The sequence below is a fragment of the Podarcis gaigeae genome (assembly GCF_964106915.1).
Source record: "Podarcis gaigeae genome assembly, chromosome: 2".
Lineage (NCBI taxonomy): Eukaryota > Metazoa > Chordata > Lepidosauria > Squamata > Lacertidae > Podarcis > Podarcis gaigeae.
The window spans coordinates 33,130,465-33,152,206 of record NC_139679.1 but is presented as its reverse complement, the minus strand read 5'-3'; the positions used below and the strand labels follow the sequence as shown (position 1 = coordinate 33,152,206).

The window sequence follows — 21,742 nt, the reverse complement described above, 5'->3', positions numbered from 1 at the left end:
TACCCACTGTGGAAGAATGGCAGAGGAAGGTTATAAACTATATGGGACTGGCAGAAATGACCGGCAGAATCCGAGACCAGGGAAAAGAGACGGAGGAAGAAGATTGGAAGAAATTTAAGGACTATCTTAAGAAACATTGTAAGATTATTGAATGTTAGAACGATGTTGATTTAGAAATTAAGGGTTTTTTAGCTGTAATGATTATGTAATTAAGAAAAGAAAGATCAAAAATTAAACAGAAATTAGGGGAAGGATTTGCTGAATTGATTTAATTAGAGATTGGAATACAGAAAGGGGAGGTATGAGGTCGGGAAAGTAAGTTTTATGAATATAAGGGATTGAAATTATACTTGTTGTATGTGTTTTGTATGTATGTCTTTTTGCTTTTTCTGTTTTTTTGTTTTTTCTATTTTATATATTTTTTTGAAAACTTTAATAAATATCTTAAAAAAAAAAAAAGTAGGGCCATGTTGTCAGCCTGCTGATCTTCTGAGAGGAACATTGGCTGAAAGGCCTACCAAAGCTAGAATAAATAGGATACCTAAAACAGGCGAAGCAATATGCTATTTCCATAAACCAGGGGTCTGCAACCTTTAAGACAAAAAGAGCCACTTGGACCCGTTTCCGAAGAAAAAAAAACTGGGAGCCGCAAAACTCGTCATTACAAAAATAACTTTTTTGTCACTGTTTTATTATTTCTTTGTTTGACCCCTCAAAATTACTCCTCCTCATAGAAATAAACGTTAAATTAACAAGTTACCTTTTTGTGTGTGTGTGTGTTCTTCACTCCCCTTCAAAACAGTGACCAGCGTACATGCCCCTTACAATGTAGTGGGCGGGCGGGAAGGTGACGTTGGGATGGTGCGTGACTAACGCACGCACCGCCCCCATGCGACGTCACAGCCAGTCCATTTTAAATTAAAAATCACTTAGCTCTTTTAGTTTACAGTGGTACCTCGGGTTAAGTACTTAATTCGTTCCGGAGGTCCGTACTTACGGTAACCTGAAACTGTTTTTAACCTGAAGCACCACTTTAGCTAATGGGGCCTCCTGCTGCCGCCATGCCGCCAGAGCCCGATTTCTGTTCTTATCCTGAAGCAAAGTTCTTAACCTGAAGCACTATTTCTGGGTTAGCGGAGTGTGTAACCTGAAGCATTTGTAACCTGAAGCGTATGTAACCAGAGGTACCACTGTATATGGAACTTTTAAAAAAGATTATTTGCGGGATTTCCCCCCCCCCCCATTTCCTCCCTGCTGTTTCTTAAATGGTGACTCTTTATCTTTTTCTGTTGCCCCTATCAGGCAAGTGAAGGCTGTTTTCAAGTGCTTTAGGCAACAATGTAAGTTGTTATGTAGTAATTTTTCTGACGTTACCCATTTACTTTAGAGGTATTTTTCTAGTTGTCATCCCTGCAGGGACTTGATAATGTGATGGCAAGAAGTGTTAAGCAGGGCTAGCCCATGACATTCTGGTATTTGAGGCAAAGCAACAAATGGTGTTCTCTCACTTGCCCAATGCTGCAAAAAGTCGTGTCAAGGTGCATAGTGCCAAAAGTAAATTATTTTGGCACCTGAGACAAAAAAATCCCACCTGAGCTGTGTCTGGGTGGGATAATTTCAGGGGGTGGGGGAGAGAAGCAGAACCAAAGCTCTCTTAAACTCCTTTTGTCTCACAGTTAAGAGCATATGCAAGAAACAAAAACCAATGGATGAAATACAGGCCATGTAAACAGATGCTGTGCTACTGCTTTACTTTCACGATGCTTTTCTATGGAAATGACTTAAGTCTTCCTAATGCCTGGTCAAGTGCTGGACAAGAGGACTCCAGAGTGTGTTTCTAATTCCAAACCTTGTTCAGAAAAATATGTGTTCACCACCATTTGAAAGAGCTGTTTTTTTAGATCACAGTAGTTTCTAAAATAGTGTACTACAGTAAGCCCACTATGTACGAGGGGGTTACTTTCCAGGGATCACACCTAATACAGCTGTTGTTTCCACGGATCCTGTGCTAGAGTATTGTATTGTTTCCAGGTGTAGGAAAGAAAAAGAGAAGGAAAAAAAGAACCAATGCTCCAATCTGAAGGTTATCTTTACAATTATGCTTTTTAATGCATAGGAGAGAACTTTGATTTAAACTAAACAGCATTAACAGTGCCTGTAGAAAGTTGAGTTGTCAAGGGCTAGGTTCAAATTTGCAACTTTTGTCCTTGGGATAAACACCAACGAATGAACCCCAAACGGAAGTCACTGTGGAATATTCAAACATTTAAACAATGCTCATTAAGAGAACACAGTCCCGAGTCTGGCCTGTGACCCACAACCCTTTTCTGTAAGGGATAAATAAAAAGTGGTGTCAGGAGTGCCGACACCCGGGCAAGCAGGTTCCTGCCTAGACACAGATGGATGTACTTTAATGTCATTTTACTCTCTCTATTAGCACCCCCAAAGGCTAGAAAGCCACCATACACTACAGCAGTAAAATTGGGTGACGAACATTGAAAACCACAGTCAAAACCAGGCAGGGATGTGAGAACAAGCCAGAGCGCACACCTTTTAAAACGGGAAGAACAGATTGAAATGGAGCCGACCCAGGGTAAATGCAAACACAAGCCTTGGAGAGTGAGGGAATGGAGCTGACGCTAGGTTCCCTGCTGGATGTTGCCCCAGGGGGACTCTCCGGGTCTGAGACAAAGTGTCGGTGTGAATGAAGTTCTACGGGAACGCACTTGTTCCTCCAGATTCAGGCTACATATCATTTACGGGAAGGAAACCCCAGAAAGCTCTGTTGGCAGCTTAAGATAAGCCCCTGTTTGTGAAATACCCTGGGGGAAGGAGAAGGTGCATCCCGGCACTCTCACATGCTTGCGTATTCTCGACGTGCTGCATCTAATGGAAGTTTCTGTTCTAAGAGGAATTATCAGACTCTAAAGGCAGACTCCCCTGACAGTCCTGCCCCTCCCACACCTAGAGAGTCCGAAAAGGCACCAAGGAACAGTTGGTGGCTTGGATGCTGGATACACATGGCCCTGGGTGTGCGGGGGAAGGAAGAGTCTCTTGGAGATTCAGAGAGCTTCACATGTTGGTGCTCATCCGGGACTGGCTGTTTGCTGGAGTGAGTTCACCTTGGCTTCCTTCTCTCGGAGGAGACTGCAAGAAAAAGAGAGAGAGAGGCCGCAGGCCCAGGGAGCGATGAGATGGGAAGACACCTTCTCTCCCCAACCCACAAGGGTCCGTGGTTGCAGGCAAGTGGAGGAAAACCACAGACCGGGGCCGAATGAGCAGCGACTACGTTCCCCCAAAACAACAGAATGGTTAGAGACGGGATTATTCCCTGTATCCAGTCATTCCAATGAGTTGTCCTTCGAGGGAAGGGCTTCCTACCTCAGCAGTGAGCTGTAGAAATTGGTGGTTAAATATGGAAAAGTTTATAGACGTTTCATCTTGGGAGAAAATAACAGGAGATTAGCAATCCAGGCCTTGCACATCTCACATTCTGGTTGGTCCCATGATAAACTGTGGTCAAACTGAATGATCCTTGGCACTTCATCACCCTGAAGAGGAGCGTGGCACAAACGCCTTGTCTTGCAGCAAGCTGAGCTTTCCCCTTGTAAACCAGCCAACAACACTCTGCATTTTGACTATGCTCAGTTTGCTGTTAAAACATCTTGAGGCTCCCCAACCCTGTCTAAGGTTTCCCATTCCTGCCTTAAATATTGCAGCTAATACATGAATTGTCATTTTGCACCGAGGCAAATTTATTTATTTTTTAGTCTTTTAATTTTTTTTTTAAGGGGGATAGATTGTATCCAGTGCTCTGTGCATTTGGTTGTGCTAGCACAACGGGACTCGCCCTCTTAGTGGGGTAGGGTTGCTGGGGAAAAAATAACCTCTGGCAACCAATGTGCCCCTTTGGTTTTGGATGGTACATGGGTAGTCAAGTCTAAAAAGCCTCAAATTTCCATGGCCCTCTAGCAGCTATGGTGGCTCATTTACCAGAAGCAATATATTTAATGTTGACTCTGGAAGTGTATACTTGATTACGCCTAAACTGACTCCTCTACCCATGTACTACCTGAAACCAAAGAGGTGCATTGGTTGCCAGATGTGAAAAATATTGGTATTATTTTCAGCTCTACTCCCCCACAATCCAAAATACCCCAAACATGTGCTCTGGAAGGTCCTCCAAGTCTCCAAGGCAAGTCTCTTGAGGGCACACAAGAGACTGGACAGAAGAGAAAGAAGAAGTTCCACAGCATTCCCAGAGTTTTGTTACGGCAGCAGAGTTGGAGAATTGGATACTGCTGTCAGTTTGCATTTCTTGGTACAGAAAGTATTGATTTGATATGTAGAGATCTTTCCCATTCTAATTAATTCAAGAGGGTTTTGAAAGCTTCTCTCTGTGAAAGAAACTGGTGCAAGCTGGAAGTTTCTAGCTGACATACAAAGTTTCTATTCTGCCTAGAAACAAGCAGAAGGTTCATGATGTTTGGGTTATTCCTTCAGAGAAGCCGAGTACAGCTGGCTTAAACTGGTTCTGTCATCTCTTTCTGTCAAGGTCATGCTGACTATAATAATAGCGCCAGAAGGAGCCTGGGTTTCACTTTCTATCTCTCTTTCCTTCTGCTGTGGTGTTCTGTGTATAATATGCTTAGTGTTATAAGTTATTCTAAGTTTGCAGCAACTGGATTTCTTATGGGCAGTGCCAATCCTGAATGTATTGGATTTGTGCCCATTATGTTCATTTGCCTTCAGTAGCAGTAAAGCTCTGCTGGATGAAATATTAATTGCCTCTAGTCTGATTTTTTTCGGAATCCTGCAATGTGTTTAAGTTTTGACTCTGCTAATTACATGTTGGAATCTGCTCTGGATCAATATGAGTGGAATTCATGAAAACTGCCCCCCCCATGTTTACCTTAGTTGCTTGTAAATAGCTACATTTGTAAGGTAAAGCTATTCAGGGCATTTAAGAGAAATGCTGGCTCAAATGGTATGTATCAGCTTGACCCCCAATGCTCCTGACTTAATATTCACACACAAAACTCTGCCAGATCGCCCAGTACTTTTAGAAGTAGCAAGCCCCTGCCCAGAATTTAGAGCCTCTTTATTTGTTAAATATTTATATACCGCTAGGTCTGCAATTTACAGCAATGAAACATAAAAACCGTTTAGAAAGTTAACCCTTTGCTGACCTTCACATGGATCTGGTTACGCAGGACAGCTGCTCGTAGGATCATAGCTTTGGCGCGACGCTGAAACTCCTTCCCCATCAGCAAGGACTTCTCAAAGGTAGTACTACGCTGATCAACATCCCGTGCATATAAAATCTACAAAAAAACCAGGAAAGTTGAAGGGCTCACAGCACCCTTCAGGACAGCAGCCACCCAAGCCCCTGATGCTCACTGGAGGAACAGTGTCTGATTTGCTGGAAACAAGGACACAATGAAGTTGCCTTTGTGGAAGAGAACTTTAAACTCCGAATTTTAAAATGAAAAGAGTGGTGGTTTCTAGCATTCAAAAATGAAACGACATGCTGGACAGAGGCTCAGAAGCCAGAATGGAACTGAGGGAGGAGTTCCAGGGACAAGGAGGTATGGCTTGCACATCTTGGAGAACCCCCTTTCCTCTCCATTGTTTATAACCCCCCCTCAACTAAATCCTTTTTGATAAAAAACCAGCCTTCTGCAATTCTTGTACTAGCCTAAATATCCTGAAAACTTTTGTGCCACAATTGGGATTTTAAGCAGGCCTTTTTTAGCACCCAGTTTGGGCTTTCATGTGGCACTGGCTTATTTTTAAATTGGTTTACAGAGAAAGAAATGCGTGGAGCATTCAGGGTGGAATGGATCATCGTGCTATGGCAAAAGTCCCATCTATGCAAGCATTGCAGCTTGCCAGATAGAACAACATCCCCAATCCCCTCGTCCCAATTCCCCCCACCATCCCAGCCAATATCAAGGGGGTGGGGTGGGGAGGAGATGGGGGGAAGCCTCATGGTGCAAGCAGAAGCCCTTATGCAGGCCTTGCATTGGTAATTCCCCCCTCAGGGTTTTATCACTACAGTAACAAGCCGTTGGCTTTCAGCAGCAGCAGTCAGGGAGGTTTAGTTTGGATGTGACCGGTACTCACTTTGCTGTGAGAGTCTATTCTGGCATTAATCAATCCTTCTAGGATCAGCTGAGTGAGCTCATCCTCCAAAGCTGCCACTGTGGTGTTGAAGGCAGTGGCCATCTTCCGCATGTCTGCTGACACATAGGGGCTGAAATACTGAGAACGAGAAAGGAGCAGAGAATGAAAATGTCCATTAATGGCCCTCTATGCTGCGCTTCTGCAAGGGACCGAAAACGACCAGTTAGGACAATAGGAGAGCAATTATTAGGATGGCAATTACCTGGATGAGGGCGCGGTTTCGAATCTGCGTATAAAGTGTTCTCACGTGAGGTGCCAGGTACATATCCAGCAGCAGATTATCCTGTGCAGAATTGAGTATGTCAGGAAGAATTGACACTTAAAAGCTCTCCCCAACCCTTCACCCCCGACACAGCAAGAGACATGTATTTGTGAAGTTAGCAAAATACTAATGAAAAATAGGTCTAGCTATTAAAGGTTACAAAGGCATTGTCAGATGCACCTCATAGCCTGAGTGGTGGCTATAGCGATATTTAACATCCACCAAAAGATACACATCATTTGTACTGACTGCTATTAACCTAGAGAAAACTGATCCCAGCTAGTACAGAAAAGAGAGAGGAATTCTGCCCTCTCTATGTTGACCAATTCTGAACAAGCACAGTCTTCATAAAACAGCTAAAGAGAGTAGGGAGATGATAAGTAAGTAGTGGATACATTTATTTTATGTAACTGCTTTCACCATCAGGGCAGTGTAATTTCAGACCAGCAACTAAAGCTACATATGCATGCAGAGCCTTTTCCTCAAGCAACATTTGTCTCCCCCCCCCCCCCACTTTTCTTTATTTAGACATGGAAAAGATCTCTCTACGAACGTACATATTTACACACATAGCTTTAAATATTCCTGTGTTTTATTTTGCTGCCAGTCTGGGTTTAGCAGATGCAGGTAGTTTGCAATAAAGCTACTTGGAGAGGCTAACCTATTGGGCTCAGGTCAGACATAATGCCAAACCATGGTTTTGGCACTAAGGGACAAGCCTGGAAGGGACATTGGACTCCTTTGAGGAAACCATAGCTTGACATAGATGAAAATGAATAAAAACTATGCTGCAATATATATATATATCTAACAACACACAGAGAGAGCTCAGCTCTCTGGGACTCACCTTCATCTCATCCAGCATCTTGAGACATGAGGCGTATTTGGATTCGTAGAACTTGAAGATGATGTCCCGCACCTGTGGCTCCAGCTCTAAGAAGAGTTTGAAGGAGCTGCAGATACAGTGGGTCAGAGCACAAAGTCATCCACTTCCCACACCCTTTTAAAAAGAGGATAGGATCCCTCTCCCCTACAAGAATGGCACATATTGGTTTCTATGGCGATTGTGCAAAAAAGGTTGAAAAAGAATGAGTCAATAAACCGATAGGCCAAAACTTCCCCTCAGGTTAGGGAAGGCTGCAATAGGTTCTTCTGCATCTTGGGAGATGTGGTCCCTAGTTATGGGGAGGCATGTCTGCCCAGAACTCAGCCTTGCTCAGGGGCCAGACAGTTCTACCATTCTTCTTTCAGACTTTTATTTTTTTAATTTGAAAAGAAGTCAAAGGATGGATATTGGGAGTAGAGGACTGGTGGGAGGAGAGAAACCTGCCTAACCTCTCCTCATCACTGGTTTGCTCCAAGTTCCACACACCCACAGGAAACCAAATGCAATTGCCCTGTATTCTTCCTTTTAACTCGCAAGGGCTTCACCATCCTTTTCTTGTTCTCTCTCACATTAGCACAGTGCAGACATTTCACTGTTCTCTATTCTCAAACAGGGAAATTAACACCTAGACACAGTGGCTTAGGAACGTAAGTTCATTTAGTCCAGCATGCTGTTTTCAGCAGTGGGCAACTAAATGCCTCTGGGAAGTCTACAAACAGACTAAGAGCACCACTCAAACGACGAGCTAGAAATCAAATCCAGGACCTTCGGGAAGTCATCTAACTAAATTGCTTACCAAAGACTAAGAGCAACTCAGAACCCAAAAGGAAAAAAACAAAAACAACAACAACAACAACAACACAGCTCTAATTCAGTTGGCCTATTTCATGCCCAAGGTCCTCCAAAGCTCTCACCTGCTGGAGATGACATTACGCTGCAATTCCTGACGGTCAAAGGTGGCTAATGCACAGAGGCCACCATACACGGCCACATTGCTAGGGGACAGCAGCTAGAAAAAGAGAGGAGAGGAAGCCTCTGAAGAAGCGATCTTCAAGGATAGCTACAGGTGTAGACAGCTAGGTAGTCTGAACCCTGCTCTGTTCACATGCCCACAGAAAAGCTGGTCTTCAAGACACTCAGAAAAATCAAGGAAGAACATGGTCCCTCCTCGCAAATCAGGCCATATTAGGAACAGGCCACAGCTATCTGGCATCTTCCCCCCACACCAACCCCACAGCTTCCCCAGCTCTCAATATCTCTGCCTAATGCTTACCTCAGGGAAATCACAGTGATCAAATGAGGCCAACAGGAAGCACTTTGCTGCTTGCTTGTATTTCCGGGCAGCAAGTTCCGCCAAGCCTAGAAACCAGACTTAACAATTAGTTTTCTGTCCAAGAAACTGCTTGCATGTGTTAGGAGAGACACACTGGTAGGGTCACCCAGAAACCTAGAAGAGGAGCTCCACACCTTTCCACACATCTAAGGCCAGAAGAAGGGGAACTAAAACGCAGAAGCTGTACTTGGGAATTTGCCCTGCTCTATCATGGAGTAGGAAAAGCAAGCAAGAAAGTTTGTTATGCCTAAATGCTGTGCTGTTTCTGCACACAGCAAGTCTGATCGCTAAGGGCATATGCTGTATCTATGAGGCATGCAATTCACTCACCTGCGGCACACTTCAATTTGGTGAGTATTGCCTGTGTCTGGCTGTCACGTTCTCCTCTTTGCTAGAGAGGGAGGAGGCAGAGAATCAGCAAATAAACAGCAGCTTTTTTTTTGTTAATTCCTTCTGTTAAACCCGTCTGAGGAAGCACTTCTGCTATGCAATCTCCTTGGCTCCCAGCATGACCCAAGTCTGAAAAGGCACCCAGAGCTCAACAAGGAACACCAAGCAGGATGAAAAGGAAACAGGGTCTCTGTTCAAGGGGTGCATTAGAACCCCACAAAATGCAGTATTAGTTAATTTGCCGCCACAATCCTCCTGTGGGGCACCGAGGTCCAATATTTGACAAGGAAATTATGAAGCCTCAGGGCATAAATCCAGGGCCCCACGTACCATACTGAGAGCTAACACAGCATAGCAGTTAAGAGTAGAAGTGGGGAGACCTGGCTTAAAAATTCCCATTCAGCCATGAATCCTGCTGGATGGCCTTTCTCAGCCTGTGCTACCTCACAGGGCTGTTGTGAGGGTAAAATGAGAGGGGGGGACCTCTACTCTCTCGTGTGTGGCTGGAAGAATGGCTAGATACAGCTGTTAAAAAATGAAGTAAAAATAAAAGGCACGGACCTGGGTTGGTGGCAATAGTCATGTTGTAAAAAGCTTACTACCTCTGCAATTTCTGGCGTGGACTCGGCTTTGCTCACATAGCTCAGGACGTGGGACCAGTTCTGGAGGTAAACACTGACCTGCAAGAGGAAGAAAACAGACTGTAGCACTACAATAAAAGCTGAGTGTCAGGCTTCAGGGAATCGGATCCCTTCCCCGGTGGCAGTGGTTAAGAAGATCACACAAAAGGAGCGTTCTTACCAGTTTCTTTAATAATCACAGTGAGAGACAAAGGAATGCATATCCCTCTAAAAATGGCGTTGCTCCCACTTAAGGTTCACCTCCTCAATCTCCATTAATCTATGTTACTGCTGCGTCGGCTAACCTGAGCTTGTTGCCTCTGCGCTTTCTTTTCTATCACTCTCAGAGCCCGTCTAGTCCTAGGCGAAAGGGATGCTGTCCAAGGACACTGAATCTGCCAGCTGTCTCTCTCCTGGTGTGCCTTCTTCTAGCTGTTCCTCACCCAGTATTTCCCAGCTTTTCTCTTCTGGACTATGCCCCTCTGCAAACCACTGTTCTAAATCAATTCTGTCCTCCTGCCCTTGGGAAGGTTCAGGAGAAGGGGGTGGCTCCCACCATTCTTCCTCAGTCCAGCCCCTGACACTGAGTAAGAGGCAAAGCTCCCATTCCCTGGGAATTCTGTCTCTCTAATAGGCACATCTATAAATGAAGAAACTTATTTCTCTTGATGGGTCATTAGGCTGTAAGTTCCAGGTGGTGGGGGAGAGAAAAGAAGATTTCATTTGATGATGTGCAGCAGGTAGAGCGTATCTTGAATAAAGGCGAAATTCCACAAGCGTGTCCCACTTGAAAAGGACCACTGACATATATTGTACTTTACCTTGATAACATTGAGGCACATGTTGATAACGTGCTTTGCGCTGGTGCAGTAATCGCGGGCTCGCGAATAACATTTGAGGGCATTGCTGAGGTCCCCGCAGTCAAGGTAGTGATCTCCTAAGTCATCATGGCCTCTCCTAGAAAGAAGGGATAATGGCAGCTGCAAAATGAATAAGCCAGGATGCAAAACACATAGCCCACCCCCAAAATTACAACTCAAAACAAGGCCAGAACACAGCCCTGACCTAACAAGTCCAGCTGCTGGATAACATGCTCAGGCAAAAGGCTGTGCTTATTCAGAGTTAACAGATGCACAGAATAAAGGCATTGCTCTATATTTTTGGCAAGGTGCAGAATATCAAGCATGACAGAGCCAGTCATCATTTATAAAGGCTCTAGCATCGCTATCACAAGAATCTCCTCAATAGTTTCCTCTACAAAGCCCTCTCTCTGCTCTTCCCAAAGAGCTGCTTCCAAACATGAATCTGATTCCAGAATATTCACAAGCCCAACACAAAACTAAAGTAATGAGCTTCTGTAGAAATTATAAAAGTAGGAGACACATATGTAAAGGTAAAGGGACCCCTGACCATTAGGTCCAGTCGTGGCCGACTCTGGGGTTGCGGCGCTCATCTCGCTTTATTGGCTGAGGAAGCCGGCATACAGCTTCCGGGTCATGTGGCCAGCATGACTAAGCTGCTTCTGGCAAACCAGAGCAGCGCACGGAAATGCCGTTTACCTTCCCGCCGGAGCGGTACCTATTTATCTACTTGCACTTTGACGTGCTTTCAAACTGCTAGGTTGGCAGGAGCAGGGACTGAGCAACAGGAGCTCACCCCGTCGCGGGGATTCGAACCGCCGGTCTTCTGATCGGCAAGTCCTAGGCTCCGTGGTTTAACCCATAGTACCACCCGCATCCCTCCCACAACTCCCTTAAATAGCAAAGTATATTTGGGTGGGTGGGACTCTTAGAGGGAAGCAGTTCAGAAAGACATGATAACACTCACAAGGTGGTTTCTAGAATGGCTTTGTGTGTGTGCACATGTGAAAACCTTTTCTCTGAATAGGTCACCTGTGCAACTTGAGTCCTGGACAGGTCTATTTTCATGGGATTATCTACCAGTGAATCGTATGAATGATGCATTTCATTAAAACTGTTTTTTGAAGTGCATGCAAATTCACAAAACAATTTGATTCCTTTGGATACAAAATGTTGCTTCGAACGGAGAACTAGTTGTTCCCGAGTAAAGGCATCTTTGTTACAGCTGATCACCTGATGCTTTCCTTGATTGAGTTCCCTTTATAGTTCTTTAAATCCGTGTCTAGCTTTTCCAGCTTAAGAAGAGCTTTTTTGCGTGTAGCTTCAACCCACGCCGTGTCTAGAGGAGGGGGCTCTATTCCTCCATCTGGGACAGCATCAGGTGTGTTTTGTAACTCTCTGGGAAAAAAAGCAGCAGACAGATAGTAAGGGGAGGCACACGATTCACTGTTATCAAGGGCAATAAATGAGCTATCAAGAGTTTGATGCTGTAAGAATGGGGGGAGGGGGGAATCATAACCATTAGCAAAGAGTGTCATCCAGCCAGTTTTTAAAGATGTTGATCCAGCAGTTGACAAAAACTCTCTTGATTCAGAAAAACGAAAATAACGGTTTGCTTAATGCAACTCTATAAACAGTTTTCTAACTGAAGAAACAGTGGAAGTCCGCACATACCTATAATGCAATAGTTGAAAGTCCAAATACACTGGAAGTTTAGTATAGAAGCAAGGGGCCTTATGGTGTGTAAACTATGATAAAACGAGGCATGTAAGTCACATGGATACAATAAAAGAGACTGTGATAAAAGTAACAAAAACTGGTTAATGGATAGGAGACTCACTTGGGAATATGGAACGGAGAATGGGAATTCAGCCTACTTTGCTTCATAATTAGTTTCACTTAAGGACAGTAGCATGCATGTATGTGACTTAAGATTAGTATTATTATTATTACAGTGGTAACTCGGGTTACAAACACCTCGGGTTACAAACACTTCGGTACTACTCCGCTAACCCGGATGTAGTACGTTGGGTTAAGAACTTTACCTCAGGATGAGAACAGAAATCACGCGCTGGCAGCACGGTGGCAGCAGGAGGCCCCATTAGCTAAAGTGGTACCTCAGGTTAAGAACGGTTTCAGGTTAAGAACGGACCTCCGGAACAGATTAAGTGCGTAACCAGAGGTACCACTGTATTATTAAAGATCACAATCAAAGAACCAGGAGGACCAGAAGCTAACTACAGTGCCATAATTGTACAAAGTTCAATTTTGGACAGAGCTGCTCCTCTCTTCATGTAGTTTGTTCACAGGACATTACTGGCTACGGGCAACTCAAATTAACAAACACAAGAAGAAAAACACAGAAAATTCTCTTTGGGAGGATGGGGTGCATGCACCAACTTGCAAGTAAGCACAAACACTGAAATTATAGGCAGTTGCAGAATTGATCTATGCAGGGTCATTTGACCAGTATGGGGATTCTCACAAACCAGAGGTTTATTTTCAGCGTTTCTTCATCTTAATACCTGGTGGCTTCAGTCAACTTCCGGTGAATTTCTTCATAAACATCAACATTGAATGTTCTTTGGACAAAGGAGAGGGCCATCTTAAGTGATTCTACTCGCAGTTGCGGGCAGTGGTCTGCAATGAACTGCAGCCGCTCGATCCTCATCAAGCCGCTGTAACTTGCTGCATACTGCTCCAGATCCTGTGGGCCACAGCACGACAAGAAAATGATCATTTACAGCAGAAAGCAATGCCCCAGATAGCAAGCTGTCTTCCCCTGCAGTTAGAATTGTAGGATTCTTCCACTGTCATTTGACTATCTCCTGCAGCGAGTAAGAACCATGCAGCAGATTCTGTTCCTTTGTGACAGAGGTGGGGAGCCCACCAGATGTTGTTAGGGAGTTGGAGTCCAGCAACATCTGGAGGGCCAAAGTCTCCCCACCCCTGCTTTATGAGAATGGTTTAATGGCATTCATCTCATCCTTGCTGTTTTCTCCACTCTACAGGGCAAGGATCTGTGCATGGCAGGTGCAGAATACAACTCCTGCGGGAGCCTTGGAACAGGAGGGTTGAAATGTAAAATTGCTTCATAATAGTATACTGGGGGGGGGGAGAAATTTAGAACAGTGAGAAATCAGGAATAGTGGCATCAAGGGGATGTGTTAACTCATTTCAGAAGAGGCAGGGCTATGTATAAAATTCATGGTAATCTTGCCAGTTGGTCAAGATGCCGTAATTTCTTGTCCAGCTCACATTTGCCCCATGCTCACATCATCCCATGCACACCCTCTACCTGAACTCAGAGCAAATGTTTGTGCAGCTCAGGAAGACCATGCAGAAATTGGGTAAGGAAAATATAACAAACAAAATAAATGTCTATTTGGAAAAACCATGTAGATGAAACATGTCTCTGTGTGTTGTTTTAATTTGTGTAAGCCCCCTTGAGCCCCAGTCCAGGGAAAAGGCAGAACAGAAATAAATATAATAATAATGAATAATCAAACATTATGGGAGGTATCCAAGCAACACGTCCAATCAGCACAAGGATTTTCAGTTGTGCAATGAGGCATTCTCCCACTCTCTTTCCCCTGAGCAAACCCCGTGCCCTCCTCAAACCTGCTCTGGAAGATTGGAGGACCCCCTGGAAAAGATTTAGGGGTGTGTGGGAAGTGGCGAGGGAGGATGGTCCCACTGTGCAAGTGGAAATCCTTGTGCTGACAGTACGCATTCCTCTGTGCTACTTTGGATAGAACTATCTATCTATCTATCTATCTATCTATCTATCTATCTATCTATCTATCTTATCTATCTATCTATCTATCTATCCAAAGCATGTCCTTTGATCACTGGTTATCTAACTTTTTCCTCTGGGCTACACTTTCAGAACAAAAAATTGCTGGTGCCACACCATTTCTTTTATTGATAAGAAATACATTTGAGGGGGAAATGAAAAACAACTCCTAGCATTGCTTGCTTTATAAAAACAGAACACAACTGCTTTGTGATATGATCATAGGACATCCAGAAAGTATAACGCAATGCAGCCACATAACGTGAATCATTCCCAAAAATGTAATATTGATTATCCTTGAATCTTCCCGCTTTACTTGCCATCCTCTCCTGCCACACCCTTTGAGAACCACTGGCTTAGATGGATAAAATCTAAGTTTTTAGCAGACCTAAGAATTCCTTTCTCATTGTCACCCTCCAACACATACCAGAGTTGGGTTCTCCACCACATAGTTGATATCAGGTGCATTTTGCTGATCTTCTTGTGGGTCTACATCAATCTGCATGGGCTCCACCGCACCCTGTGACAGCAATGTGTATATGTTAAGCAGAAGCTAGGAAGCTCCTTCCCAGCCCATGGGAAAGAGGTCCTCATACACCAGCAGATATAGCATGGCTAGAAACCCAAACATTGCTCTTTCACATCTTTTGCTTGGAGCTCCATTCCCTTGAACTCTAGGCTTGATCTCTAGACTTGCCAGGAATACTGCTCCCACTCTGCATGACTCAACAGATTTCTCTGATCTCAATGTTTTTTTTCAAAAAGGAAAGCGCATTTCTGAAAGTGATTTTCTGAACAGCAGCCATCACAGAAACAACAACAAAAAAAACCCCCGGAAGATAAGCTCAGTGGCACCTTCCCAGTAAGAGCCAGGTATTTATAATTTCCACAAAGACATTATGGCTGTGTGTTCTGAAGAATCAAGGATAGCTGAAATAGTTTTATGCTTGGGGTAGGAGTAAACAATTTGAGGAAACCAAAAAGGAGCATCTTCTTGCTTCACAGTGCCTTCACTCAACCCTTTTCATTGATTTATATGGCCCACTCCACTGTCAAAGCTCGGAACAAGCATCAATACACACACATATAATTCCACTAAATTCAAATATGCAGCTGAAAACAATATTAAAATCTCTAACCACTACCTGCATCTTGGGCATAATGCTGCCTCTCAAAAGTAAGCCAAAGAAAAAAAAGGATCCTTTGGTTTGTTGAGTGGGGTTATTTCATAATTCTGCAGAACCACCAATCGTGGCTCATGGGTTATCTATTGAACTCATCACTCAGCAGCTGAAACAAAGAATCCAATAAATATAGATTTACAGATCCTAGCAAGCTAATTTATTATCTGGTATGATAGTGCTAAAGCAAAACATGCATTTCAAAGTCATGGTGTGGGCTACAAATGCAATAAGAAATAAGGAATTTGATCAAGTGACTAAAGATGCTCACTGCCAGGGTGCCATTTGTTCTGGGGTTAGCCTTGATCCTAATTAGAACAGGTCACATCTCTGTGAACCTTCTAAAACAGCGGTGCTCAAGATATTTTCCCCACAGATCACTTGAAAATTGCTGAGGGTCTGGAGTTGTCTGCCTGTTGGAGTAACTGTAATGTGCTGTGCTAGATGCCATAGGCTTTTTAACTAAATTTTAACAGGCACACTGTGAACCACCTGAATGAAGATTGTGGACCACAGTTTGAGAACCCCCTCCTCTACAACATACCTAGGCCTTACGAATACAAGTCTATCTAAATCAGGCAAAAGGTCCACCTGTCTCAGCTCGCAGTTTCCTACTGTGGCCTCCTCACCTGTCCCCTCAAGCCTCCTGCCCCCATGCTCTCAAAACCAGCTGCAGAGGGTTGGGTGACCCTCCAGAGCAGATTGTGGGTGGGTGGGTGGGTGGAGATGGAACTGAGGTCCCACTGCACCAGGAGAACCACGCATGCAGAGCATTGGATGCAACCCCTGCATATGCATGTGAATGAAATAAAGCTGCTAGATTTTCAGTTTCAACCTCAGTTTTAAGCTTATAGTTTCAGACGAAACTAAAAATGCAAGAAGCTGCCAGCTGACGTTTTCAGGTACTAGATGTCATCAGGTTGGGGCTTTCAGATTTTGAGTAACATGCCTGACCCTTCCTTCAGTTGACAGGCCCAGAGGAGGTAGGGACAAGCTCAGTTCTCCACCTGAGTTAAAAGATGTCAGACAACCTAATCGGCTCATTCGCCTGACACCTCAACAATGTCAGCTCACCTGTTTTCCCCTGTGCATTTTCAAATCAAATTGCGTGGGCATAGGCACAGCAAAGTGCAAGTCCCAACAACTGTTTAATCCTCAGGGCTTGCAAAACCCGGTGTACAGCACTCTGGAAGTCCCGATGCAGTGCTTATGAAGTGCTATGCACAGGACTCTGTAGGTGTCACCAATCCTGAAAACTCCCTTCTGGCTCAACTGCAGCTTTACCTGACATCGTATACTATGGCAGGTGGGTGTGGCTTAGCCAAAACTGCCTCGTGGACCAAATGGAAAGGCTTGATGGGCCTAACTAAACACGCAGCCAGAGGTTCCTCACTGCTGCTTTGACTGAAGATGCCAGGGAATTACCTCTGGACTTTCTGCAGAGAAAACATTTGCTCTGTTAAGTGATGGGCTTTCCAGATGCAGAGGTTAGGGAGATGGAGATGTTAACATGGAATTTTTGATCCTGTAGCAATAGTGCACAGGACTGACATTGGAACCCATACTCATATGAAGAATCACCTGATCCATGCTTTGTTATTATTTAGGTCTTCATTAGAGACCAGGCCCTAGGTGACCCCACCTTCTGAGGCGAGTTGGGTGGCTTCTGTAACAGTAACAGGGTTTTCTCAGTGGTTGCATCTCTCTCCTATAATCTACTCAACACTTACTTTGCTGGCCTTTAAATGCCAAATGAAAGCTCTTGGTTTCTTGCGATGGACAACATCGCCATCACATTCAATTTATTAATTGCCTTCTAAACAACCATCTCAAGGTAATTTGTGTATAATACATGTTGCTGTTTTTTACTTTGGGTGGTTTTGATGGATTACATCTTTAAATATGTTGCAAGCTGTCTTGTGACTTACAACAGATATTATTTATTTAGGATACATTAACTTCTGTGACAGATTATAGCCTGTCCCCATCATCCCTCTTCTAGATACACCATCCTTCTAGCTGTTATAAGTTTGTGCTCAACCACACAATGCAAAGTCACTTGTCATTTGAAAAAGATGTACCCACTTCAGGAAAAAAAAGAACCGTTTTAAACAAGTATGGCTTAGTGCTGGCAAAAGTCAAGTCATTCTCACTCAGTCATCCTTGAGTGCTTTCTCCTTTGAGATACCTCATAGAGCAGGGTGCAGGCTGATAAGCAGGCACTTAGGCTGAAGTCTCCAGATGTACCTGGGAGGAAGAGTTCTGACCTACTGCTGCGGGGGGTGTTGTATAGATCTGTCACTGACGAGGAAGCTGAGCTCGGAACTGAACTATCCCTCATCCTGTCCTGACTCTCTGTACCCCCTCGCCCTGACACAGAGCTCGCCGGCTGCTAAAGGAAAGAAAGGTAATTATTAATGCCTCTGCAGTCATAGACATTACGCCTCTTGCTCATGTTAGGCTACAATAATATGCTCCAGTTTTCATTGCAGGCGTTTGTTAATTTCACTGTTGTATTACTGTGCTGCATGCCCCTTGGTCCATCCTACCATACACAGCAAGGAGTAGGGAACCTTTTTAAGTCTGAGGGCTGTATTTCCTTCTGGGCAACCTTCTCAGGGCCATGTGGCAGTGGTGGGCGGGGCCAGAGACAAAAGAAAGCAGAGCAATGAACGTTAATTTTATATTTGTGTCTACACACACGCCCAATTCTAGCCTCCATGTGGGCAAGCAAGAGGCATTATCAGATTCCAAGGGCACTTTCTAGACAGGCAAAATTTGGGGTGTGAAGCAGCGCCAGTGAGGGTTGTGGCTTGGGAAGAGTTCCAAGGGTCAAATGAAAAGGCTGGAGGGCTGCATCTGGCCCCCAGGCCTGAAGTTCCCCACTCCTGCTATGTAGTTAGCATTCCACAGCCACAGTAAGTGAGCGCTAGAAAGACAGGATTGGATATAAAAACTCTGTATTTTGTTGTCAACTAAAGAGCAGCAAATTGCATGACACCATTGGCTTGCATTCAATGCCTTCATAAAATGACACATTATGTGAAGCAGATTACCGTATTTTTCGCACCATAGGGTGCACCGGACCATAGGGTGCACCCAGTTTTTTGGGAGGGAAATAAAGGGGGGAAATTATTTCCCCCCCCCGGCGCGGGGCTGGGGCGGGGGAAGCTCAAGCTTCCCCCGACCCCAGCCCCCAAACAGGCAGCTCTCTGCAAGCCGTGGGAGCACTCCCGCTGCTTGCGGAGAGGTCCGCGAAGCCTGGGCGCGCTGTGCTCAGCGCGCGCAGGCTTCGGCATGCAGGCAAGTCTCCGCAAGCAGCGGGAGCCCAGCGCTGGGCTCCCGCTGCTTGCGGAGAGGTGTGCGAAGCCTGGAGAGCGTGAGGGGTCGGTGCGCACCGACCCCTCTCACTCTCCAGGCTTCAGCGAAAGCCTGCATTCACACCATAGGACGCACACACATTTCCCCTTCATTTTTGGAGGGGAAAAAGTGCGTCCTATGGTGCGAAAAATACGGTAATTCCTGTAATTTGTCTTCTAGGCAGCATCCACAGTTAGTATCTCCCAATCCTCTATCATCTCACAAAACATAAAGTATGGGAAACAGAACTTGTTGAGCAGATATGAGTGCTGTTTTGAACCCATTTCCACTGCAAGAAAATTCTCATGACTATCTAAAGGTGCTGAAGAGGAAAATGGGGAATATGTCTGAGAAAGGGTGTAGAACATAGCAAATAATATGTTTATTGACTATTACAAACTTGAAAGACAGGAACTAAAATATTTTAAGATGAACATACACTGTGATCTAGCTTTGATCTTCACATGCAACAAGATTTAAGTCACAATCTGCAAAATTCAACCTGAAAATGCCAGCATCAGGTGAGGGGGGAAGAGCACAAAAATGTATGCTAGAGGAGAGACACAAATATTTCTTTTATAAAGTTATAATAAAATCTGTTGTCAAAACACCTGAAGGGATCAGGTATGCTGTGTAGAGTCGCAACACTGTTCTTTAGTTAGACCATAGCTGAAGAGAGAAATATTGCTGAAACAGCAGAGGCAAGTTGTGACGTGAGTTGCTGCTAGGAGACAAGTCCTTGAGAGTTATTTATTTATTTATCCATCCACTGTGTTACAGCTGCTGCAGCCAGATCTCTCAGTATGAAAGCCTCTACTGTATTTCAAGCACCATGTTTTTTGTTGTTTTTGATCCTACCACTTTTTGGAAGCAGATAAACAATTAGGAGAATCAACCATAAAATAGGCATTTTACTAAAATGCACCACACATAAAAGCCAAATCCTCTTGACCTTTGGTGCTGACCTTTAAAGCTGTAAACTGCCTCAGCCCAGTATGTCTGGAGGAGCGTCTCCACCCCCATTGTTCAGCTTGAACACTGAGGTCCTCCTCTGAGAGTCTTCTGCTGGTTCCCTCACTGCAAAAAGGAAGTTACAGGGAACCAGGCAGAGGGCCTTCTCCATAGTGATGCCCTCCTTGTGGAACGTTCTCCAGATGTCAAGGAGATAAAGAACTATATAACTGAGAGCAGCCCTGTATCAGGAAGTTTTAAATGTTTGATTTTTTTATATATGATGTAAGCCACCTAGAGTGGCTGGGGAAACCAGCCAAATGGGCACGGTATAAATAATAAAATAATAACAATTATTATTATTATTATTATCATTCCATATTTCCATTGATAGAACAAATTTTCTCATAATATGAGGAGTGCAGGATCTGTAACATCCCTGGAGCTGCATTTTGCAATGCGGAGATTAAACAGGTCTCTACTATTCAAGTAATTACATTACAACCGCATTGAGCCATTGCTATCGTAGATCAGGATGTGGGCCTGCACATGGGATAAGATCATTCAATCCCATCCATTTCCTCTGCAGCACACGATTTCGGGGGTGGGTGGGGGTCTTAAACTTAAGGGTCTACACTTAAAGATATTCAGAAGCATAAGAACTATGTCCACCCACGCCTTTCCAACAAGCTGCAAATTTCATGACACCGTGTGGTTTCCACAGTGCACACTGACATGCATTAAAACAGAAACAATCTGCCTTCACTTGTCAGGTATTAAACGGCAGGTTGCAGCACAGGCCCTCGGAGGTCCCTGACGCGGTTTCTCCAAAACCAGAACCGGGTTCCGTGCAAGGGCGGCGGCAGAACCAAAGGCGTGAGACGGCAGGGCAGGCCGTAACCGCGGCCAACGGCCTTTCCCCTCGCCCAGGTCAGGGGCCCTGAGCCCACATTCAGAGCCCTCCGACCCTGTTGCGTATCCCACCCCCCCGGCCCCCTTCCTCAAGGGCTCCGCCTGGGGCGGCAACCCAGAATGACACACGCGCTGCTGATCCCCCGCAGGGGCGCGATCCTCCTCGGCGACCCAGCGGGATCCTGCTCGCCCGCAACCACAGCCCTGCTCGCTGGACCGAAAGACAACAGCAGCGCCTTGTATGGGGGGAACCCGAGCACGCCACCGCCGCCGCCCCCCCGAAACTTCATCGGTACCTGCAAATTGAAGACTTGGACGGGTAGCGGCATATTGACCCTCGAACCATGGACTTCCGGGTCGCGCCCCTTCTTCTTCCACTTCCGGGTCGCGCTCCACTTCCGGGTCGCGTCCGTTCCACAGGTGAAGCCCTTAAAGGGGCCGCGGAGCCTTCGCTGCCCGCTGCCAACGCGCAAGCCCCCGCCCCCCGCCGCGCCCCTCCCGATCTGCTCGGCGGATGGCGCCGGATCCTGAGCTGAGCGACAGGTGAGTTAAGACGCGCAGCGAGACGGCGCTCGCGTCCCTCCGCCTTGGAGACGCTGCGCGTAGGTAGGAGGCGAGAGGAGGAGAAGGGTCAGGATGGCCGCGGCGGCGGGAGAAGGGTGGGGGGGGTGTCAAGGTGTGTGTGTCCTTGTTGCCATGGTGACCAACCGGGGTGCGGAAGAGCAGTTGTTTCTATGGCAACCGGCTTGAGAGGCCTAAAGTGCTGCGAAGGGCACTTATGGGGCCTCTGGGACATTATCCCTCTAAAAGTCCCGTCTTCCCCGGGCGCAGTCAGCTCTTTTTGCTGAAAAGAAGCGAGGCCTGTACTAATCCTTTGGGAATGGCTAGTTCATGCCTGTTTTAAGTGTGCCCGTCGCCAGGCAGAGCCTTTAAACCAGAGGCTTCAACCCTAAAACTCAGTGGATCCCAAACTCTGTCCCACTTCAAAAACAGCTGATGTTCTTG

The 21,742-nt window shown here is 45.3% G+C and overlaps 2 protein-coding genes across 11 annotated transcripts in view; one reads left to right on the top strand and one right to left on the bottom strand.

The window, feature by feature from the left end:
• Positions 1-2,084: 2,084 nt before the first annotated feature.
• On the bottom strand, positions 2,085-21,160 carry GPS1 (G protein pathway suppressor 1). 7 transcript variants are annotated; one of them, XM_083727896.1, is made up of 15 exons: positions 21,034-21,160; positions 17,703-17,906; positions 14,761-14,853; positions 13,063-13,244; positions 11,771-11,935; positions 10,499-10,634; positions 9,660-9,737; positions 8,998-9,058; positions 8,608-8,693; positions 8,249-8,343; positions 7,296-7,401; positions 6,389-6,469; positions 6,127-6,264; positions 5,190-5,324; positions 2,085-3,147 (listed from the first exon to the last, which is right to left on the bottom strand). In XM_083727896.1, the coding sequence occupies exons 1-15, from the start codon at positions 21,064-21,066 to the stop codon at positions 3,073-3,075; spliced, it is 1,668 nt and encodes a 555-aa protein (XP_083584022.1). In that variant the 5' UTR covers positions 21,067-21,160; the 3' UTR covers positions 2,085-3,072. The 7 variants fall into 7 exon arrangements, with proteins under 7 accessions (XP_083584022.1, XP_083584023.1, XP_083584028.1 ...); XM_083727897.1 differs by having other exon boundaries at positions 17,703-17,903; positions 21,034-21,097; XM_083727902.1 differs by having other exon boundaries at positions 17,762-17,906; positions 21,034-21,083.
• Positions 21,148-21,742, top strand: part of RFNG (RFNG O-fucosylpeptide 3-beta-N-acetylglucosaminyltransferase) — a 13,165-nt gene continuing 12,570 nt past the window's right edge. For 2 of the 4 annotated variants that reach the window (XM_083727904.1, XM_083727905.1), the window contains exon 1: positions 21,148-21,280. The gene's annotated coding sequence lies outside the window, so the exon portion shown is untranslated. Of the gene's footprint in view, positions 21,344-21,476; positions 21,713-21,742 lie in introns of those variants that run through there. The other 2 variants (XM_083727906.1, XM_083727907.1) reach the window with 2 other exon arrangements.